A 7,412-nucleotide genomic window follows, 5' to 3' on the forward strand; every position below is an offset into this window, starting at 1 on the left:
TCTCTATGGGTCTCTCTTGGTCTCTATGCGTCTCTGTGGGGTCCCTATGGGTCTCTATGGTGTCTCTATGGCATCTCTATGGGTCTCTATGGGTCGCTCTGGCGTCCCTATGGGTCTCTATGGGTTGCTATGGGGTCCCTATGGGTCTCTATGAGTCTCCATGGGGTCTCTATGGGGTCTCTATGGGTCTCTATGGGGTCTCTATGAGGTCTCTATGGGGACTCTATAGGTCTCTATGGGTCTCTATGGGGCAGAACCCTCACCCCTCCTCCCCCCCCATCTCTGCCCCATAGATTGGCTTCTTCCGGCGCCGCTACAAGGAGTTAATGGAGACCCCCACGGGGGACCCCCAATAGACCCCATCTATGGGGCAGCTATGGGGCTGGGGGGGGGGGGAGTGAGTCAGTGCCCCACATCCTGCCCCACATCGGTGGCAATGCATCGAGTTCAATACAGACCGTGGTTCTCTATGGGGCAGGCTGTGGCCTCTATGGGGCTCTGTGGGGCGGGATATGGGGGCTATGGGGCTCTATGGGGCAGGTTATGGGCCCTATGGGTCTCTATGGGGCAGGTTATGGGCCCTATGGGTCTCTGTGGGTCAGGATATGGGCTCTAAGGGCAGCATATAGCCTCTATGGGGTTTTATGGGGCGGGATATGGGCCCTATGGTGCTCTATGGGGCAGGTTATGGGCATTATGGGTCTCTATGGGGCAGGATATGGGCGCTAAGGGGCAGGATATGGGGCCTATGGGTCTCTATGGGGCAGGTCATGGGCCCTATGGGTCTCTATGGGGCAGGGTATGGGCTCTAACGGGCAGGATATGGCACCTATGGGGCACTATGGGGCAGAATATGGGGCCTATGGGGCTCTATGCGGTGGGATATGGGGCTCTATGGGGCTCTATGGGGTTCTATGGGGTTCTATGGGGCCCTGTGTGGAGGGATAGGGGCCTTATGGGGCTCTATGCAGCAGGACAGGGGCTCTATGGGGTCTCTATGAGGTATCTATAGGGTCCCTATGGGGTTTCTATGGGTCTCTATGGGTCCCTATGGGGTCTCTATGGGTCTCTATGGGGTCTCTATGGGTCTCTATGGGGTCCCTATGGGGTCTCTAAGGGTCTCTATGGGTCCCTATGGGTCTCTATGGGGTCTCAATGGGTCTCTATGGGTCCCCATGGGGTCCCTATGGGGTCTCTATGGGTCTCTATGGGTCTCTATGGGGTCTCTATGGGTCCCTATGGGTCCCTATGGGGTCTCTATGGGTCTCTATGGGGTCTCTATGGGTCTCTATGGGTCCCTATGGGGTCTCTATGGGTCTCTATGGGGTCCCTATGGGGTCTCTAAGGGTCTCTATGGGGTCTCTATGGGTCTCTATGGGTCCCTATGGGGCTCTATGGGTCTCTATGGGGTCCCTATGGGGTCTCTAAGGGTCTCTATGGGGTCTCAATGGGTCCCTATGGGTCTCTATGGGTCTCTATGGGTCTCTATGGGGTCTCAATGGGTCATTATGGGTCCCCATGGGGTCCCTATGGGGTCTCTATGGGTCTCTATGGGTCCCTATGGATCCCTATGGGTCTCTATGGGGTCTCAATGGGTCATTATGGGTCCCCATGGGGTCCCTATGGGGTCTCAATGGGTCTCTATGGGTCTCTATGGGTCCCTATGGATCCCTATGGGTCCCTATGGGGTCTCTATGGGGCGGCTGATTGCGGCCGCGGCCCCTTTAAGGCGCGGCCGGAAGCGGCCGGCGCCCGTTGATGACGCCACTTCCGGCCGGAAGCGCCGCCTCGGCCGAGCGCGGATCGGGAGGCCGCGGGTGAGGAGCGGCTCATTTGCATATGTTAATGAGGGCGGGAAGCATTAATTGGGGTCAATGGGGGTCAATGGGGGTCCATAGGGGTGAATTGGGCTGTTAATTAGGGGTTAATGAGGGGTTAATGGGGGCATTAATGGTTATTAATGAGCTAATGAGGGCTCATTAATTAAGGAGGGCTAATTGGGGGTAATAAGGGGTCAATTAGGGTTAATGGGGGTTAATGAGAGCTTAACTAGGGTTTAATAAGGGTCAATTAGGGCTTAATTAGGGTTAATGGGGTTTAATAAGGGTCAGTTAGGGGTTAATTAAGGGTTAATGACGGGTTAATGGGGGCATTAATGGTTATTAATGGGCTAATGAGGGCTCATTAATTAAGGAGGTATAAGTGGGGATTAATTGGGGTTAATAAGGGGTCAAGTAGGGTCAATGGTGGTTAATGAGGGGTTAATTAGGGTATAATAAGGGTCAATTAGGGGTTAATGGGGGCATTAATGGTTATTAATGGGCTAATGAGGGCTCATTAATTAAAGAGGGCTAAGTGGGGATTAATTGGGGGGCCCATGAGCATCCATTTAGGCTGCTTAGGGGGTTAATGAGGGAGTAATGAGGGTTAATTGGGGTTAATGAGGGTTAATTGGGTTAATTAGGGGTTGATAAGGGTTAATTCGGTGTTAATAAGGAGTAATTTGCGTTAATGATGGTTTAATTAGGGTTTATGGGGGTTATTGAGAGCTATTAATGGGGGTTCATACGGATTAATAGGGTTTAATTAGGGTTAATTGAATTAATTATGGGGTTAATAAGGATTAATGGGGGTTAATTAGGGGTTAATTGGGGTTAATTTGGGGTTTATGGGGGTTAATTAGGGTTTAATAATGATTAATTGCGTTAAGTAGGATTTCTAAAGGTTAATTGGGTTTAATTAGGGTTTAATTAGCGTTAATGGGGATTAGGGTTATTGTTCTTTAGCGATAGTTATTGTTCGTTAATTAATCATTAATCATTATCAATTCATCATTAACTGTTCATTAATTACACATTAACTGATCATTATTCCTCATTAATTGCTCATTAACGATTATTAATCATTCATTAACGGGCCATTAATCTGTGTTAATGAATCGTTAATTGCTCGTTAATCGTTATGAAGAGATCATCAACCATTAATTACACATTAATTGGTAATTATTAATCCTTCATTAATGGCTGTTAATGGTCACTAATTGCTATTAATTGATCATTAATCTTTATCAATCAGCCATTAATGGTTATCAATAGATCATTAATTGCTCATTAGTGTTTATTAAGTAACCATTAATCGTTATTAATGTATCATTAACTGATCATTAATGGTTATTAATTACTCATTAATGGTTATTAATTGCTCATTAGTGGTTATTAATCCCTCATTAATTGTTATTAATTGCTCATTAATTGCCGCCAATGAAGCTGCCCAATGGCCAAGCGCTCCGTGACCTTTGCTGACCTCGAGGGGGAGGGGCTAGAGGAGGAGCCGCCCCTCCCCCCCCGCAAGAGGGTCAGTGGGGACCTATGGGGTCTCTATGGGGTCTCTATGGGGTCTCTATGGGGTCTCTATGGGTCTCTGTGGGGTCTCTATGGGTCTCTGTGGGGTCTCTGTGGGTCTCTATGGGTCTCTATGGGGTCTCTATGGGTCTCTATGGGTCTCTATGGGGTCTCTATGGGTCTCTATGGGGTCTCTATGGGTCTCTATGGGTCTCTATGGGTCTCTATGGGTCTCTATGGGGTCTCTATGGGTTTCTATGGGGTCTCTATGGGTCTCTATGGGGTCTCTATGGGTCTCTATGGGTCTCTATGGGTCGCTATGGGTCTCTATGGGGTCTCTATGGGTCTCTATGGGGTCTCTATGGGTCTCTATGGGGTCTCTATGGGTCTCTATGGGGTCTCTATGGGTCTCTATGGGTCTCTATGGGGTCTCTGTGGGTCTCTGTGGGTTGTCTATGGGGTATCTATGGGGTTTCTATGGGTCTCAATGGGTCTCAATGGGTCTCAATGGGTCTCTATGGGGTCTCTGTGGCTCTCTAAGGGGTGTCTATGGGTCTCTATGGGGTCTCTATGGGTCTCTATGGGGTCTCTATGGGTGTCTATGGGTCTCTATGTGTCTCAATGGGTCTCAATGGGTCTCTGTGGGTCTCTATGGGGCAGGCCATGAGCCGCTTCCCAGGGCAGCCCTCATTGGACAGCGATGAGGAGGAGGAGGACGAGGACGAGGCCGAAGGCAGCAGCGACTTCAACCTCTTCCTGCCCCACGGCACGTATGGGGCAGCTGTGGGGTGCCTATGGGGGTCTATGGGGTGTCTATGGGGGTCTATGGGGGTCTATGGGGTGTCTATGGGGGTCTATGGGGGTCTATGGGGTGCCTATGGGGGTCTATGGGTCTCTATGGGGTGTCTATGGGGGTCTATGGGGTGTCTATGGGGGTCTATGGGGTGTCTATGGGGGTCTATGGGTCTCTATGGGGTGTCTATGGGGGTCTATGGGGTGTCTATGGGGGTCTGCGGGGGCTCCGTTGAGGTGCTGTTTGCCATTGCAGCACTTATAGGGCAGCTGTGGGGCACTTGTGGGGCTATGGGGGGGTGTCTATGGGGCTCTGAGGGTCTCTATAGGACTCTGTGTGTCACTTATGGGTCAGTTGTGGGTTTCTGTGGGTTTCTATGGGTCCCTGTGGGTCTTGATGGGGTCTCTATGGGTCCCTATGGGTCTCTGTGGGGTCTCTATGAGTCTCTATGGGGTCTTTATGGGGTCCCTATGGGGTCTCTGTGGTTCTCTATGGGGTCTCTATGGGTCCCTATGGGTCTCTATGGGGTCTCTATGGGTCTCTATGGGTCCCTATGGGTCTCTATGGGTCCCTATGGGTCCCTATGGGTCTCTATGGGGTTTCTATGAGTCCATATGGGGTCTCTGTGGGGTCTCCATGGGTCCCTATGGGTCCCTATGGAGTCTCTATGGGTTTCTATGGGGTCTCTATGGGTCCTTATGGGTTTCTATGGGTCCCTATGGGTCTCTATGGGTCTCTGTGGGTCTCTGTGGGTCCCTGTGGGGTCTCTATGGGGTCTCTATGGGTCTCTATGGGTCTCTATGGGGTCTCTATGGGTCGATATGGGTCTCTATGGGTCTCTATGGGGTTTCTGTGAGTCCATATGGGGTCTCTATGGGGTCTCCATGGGTCTCTATGGAGTCTCTATGGGTTTCTATGGGGTCTCTATGGGTCCCTATGGGTCCCTATGGAGTCTCTATGGGTCTCTATGGGTCCCTATGGAGTCTCTATGGGTCTCTATGGGTCTCTATGGGGTCTCTATGGGTCCCTCTGTGTCTCTAACCCCTCCCCCCTCCCGCAGGCTCCGGGGGCTCCCCGGAAGGGGCGGGGCCAGAGGAGGGGGAGGGGCCCGTGACCCCGTTTGACCTCGGTCCCGAGCTGGCCGAGGGGCACTTTGACCCCCAGGGTCACTTCCTGTGGCACCCGGCCCCGCCCCCTGACCCCTGGCTCGAGGCCATCGAGGGGGTGAGGAGGGGGAGGGGGGAGGGGGGGGTGGGGGGAGGGGAATGGGGGGGAAAATGGGGGGGGGGGGGTGGGGGGGATGAAGGGGGGTTGGAGGGGGAGGGGAATGGGGGGAAAATGGGGGGGAATGGGGGGGGTTGGGGTGGGGGAGGGGGGAAGTGGGGTGGGGGATGAGGGGGGATGGAGGGGGAGGGGAATAGGGGGGAAAATGGGGGGGGATGGAAGGGAAATGGGGGGATGGGGTGGGGGATGGGGGGGATGAAGGGGGATTGGAGGGGGAGGGGAATGGGGGGGAGGGGGGAAGGGGAATGGGGGGGCAATGGGGGGGGTGGGGGGATTGGAGGGGGAGGGGAATGGGGTGGGGGAGGGGATGGGGTGGGAATGGGGCTGGGATGTGGGGGGAGGGGAATGGGGCAGGAAGTGGGGGTGGGGGAGGGGAATTGTGGAGGAAATGGGGCAAAAAGGGGGGAAAATGGGGCTGGAAACCCCATAGAACCCCTCCCCCCTCCCTCTTTTCCTTCCCCTCCCCCCATAGCTCCCCATCAAGCCCCGCCCCCCGCGCCGTGACGTCATCGCGTCCCCCCCGCCTTCCCCTCCCCCCCTCCGGGAGCTGCTGGCGGAGGCGCTGGAGCTGCTGCGGCCGGGGGAGACGGTGGGGGGCGCCCTACGGCGGCTGGGGGGGCGGGGCCAAGGGGGCAGGGGGCGGGGCCAAGCGGGGAGGGGGCGTGGCCAAAAGGAAAAGGAGGAGGAGGGGAAGGGGGGGGGGCCAAGGGGAGGAGGGGAAAAAGAAGGAGGGGGAAGGGAGGGGGAGAGGGGGGAGGGGGCGGGTCAAGAGGGAAGCCCCGCCCCCCGCCCCTCCAGAGCTGCTCCGATTGGTCGCCGTGGCCGACGGGCTGGTGGCCAGGGGGGTGTTGGGGGCCTTGGAGGAGGCCAGGGAGGGGTTGGAGGGGAGGATGAGGGAGGAAATGGGGCGGGGGGAGGGGGGATGTGGGGCGGGGGGGGAGGGGAAGGGGGGATCCCCCCCATTGCAGGGCGGAAGTGGAGCCGTGGATGTGTTCGCGGTGGGGGAGGAGGAGGAGGAAGAGGAGGAGGAGAAGGGGGAGGGGAAGGAGGAAGGTGAGGGGGGGGGGATGGGGTGGGGGAGGGGGGAAATGGGGGGGATATAGGGTAAGGTAGTGGGGGAGGGGTTTATGGGGGGGAGGGGGTTGGGGGGAAGGGGGGAAATGGTGGGGGGCTATGGGGTGGGAAATGGGGATAAAGGGGGGGAAATGGGGTGGGGGAGGGGTCTATGGGGTGGGAAATGGGGGTAAAGGGGGGGATATGTGGATAAAGGGGGGGAAATGGGGTGGGGGAGGGGTCTATGGGGTGGGAAATGGGGGTAAAGGGGGGGAAATGGGGTGGGGGAGGGGTCTATGGGGTGGGAAATGGGGGTAAGGGGGGGGAAATGGGGTGGGGGAGGGGTCTATGGGGTGGGAAATGGGGATAAAGGGGGGGAATGGGGTGGGGGAGGGGTCTATGGGGGCAGAAATGGGGTGGGGGAGGGGTCAAAGGCGGGGGCCCTATGGGGTGGGGTGGGGGAGGGGGATGTGGGTTTTTAATGGGGGGGGAGGGGTAAAAATGAATGAGTTTTTTTTTATGGGGGGGTGGGGGAGGGGCTTTGGGATCGGCCCCTCCCCCACCCCCTAAGCCCCTCCCCTCCCCCCCAGGGGAAGTGCTGTGGGAATACACGTGGGAAGAGGGGGGGGACGTCTATGGGCCCTTCAGCAGCGCCCAAATGCAGGTGAAGGGGGGCGGGGCTTAAAGGGGGAGGAGCTTAAAGGGGAGGGGCTTAAAAGGGGAGGGGCTTAAAGGGGAGGGATTGGGAGGAGCTTAAAGGGTGGGAAGGGCTTAAAGGGAAGGGGCTTAAAAGGGAGGGGTTTAAAGGGGAGGGGTTTGAAGGGGTGGGAGGGGCTTTAAAAGGGGGGTAAAGGGGGAGGGGCTTAAAGGAGGGGGTTGAAGGGGTGGGAGGGGCTTAAAGGGGGAGGAGCTTAAAAGGGGGAGGAGTAAAGGGGGATGTG

The 7,412-nt window shown here is 55.9% G+C and overlaps 1 protein-coding gene across 1 annotated transcript; it reads left to right on the forward strand.

The window, feature by feature from the left end:
- Nucleotides 1-3,271: 3,271 nt before the first annotated feature.
- CD2BP2 (CD2 cytoplasmic tail binding protein 2) lies at nt 3,272-7,135 on the forward strand (the record flags this gene model as incomplete). Its single annotated transcript, XM_057424789.1, has 6 exons — nt 3,272-3,354; nt 4,002-4,107; nt 5,195-5,358; nt 5,891-6,067; nt 6,189-6,471; nt 7,062-7,135. Coding segments are annotated over exons 1-6 (885 nt in total), but the record flags the coding sequence as incomplete, so codon positions are not given.
- Between the last annotated feature and the right edge of the window lie 277 nt (nt 7,136-7,412).

This window comes from Pezoporus wallicus, unplaced genomic scaffold (assembly GCF_028554395.1).
Source record: "Pezoporus wallicus isolate ANWC-B61680 ecotype Strahan unplaced genomic scaffold, APGP_CSIRO_Pwel_v1 contig_14572, whole genome shotgun sequence".
NCBI lineage: Eukaryota > Metazoa > Chordata > Aves > Psittaciformes > Psittacidae > Pezoporus > Pezoporus wallicus.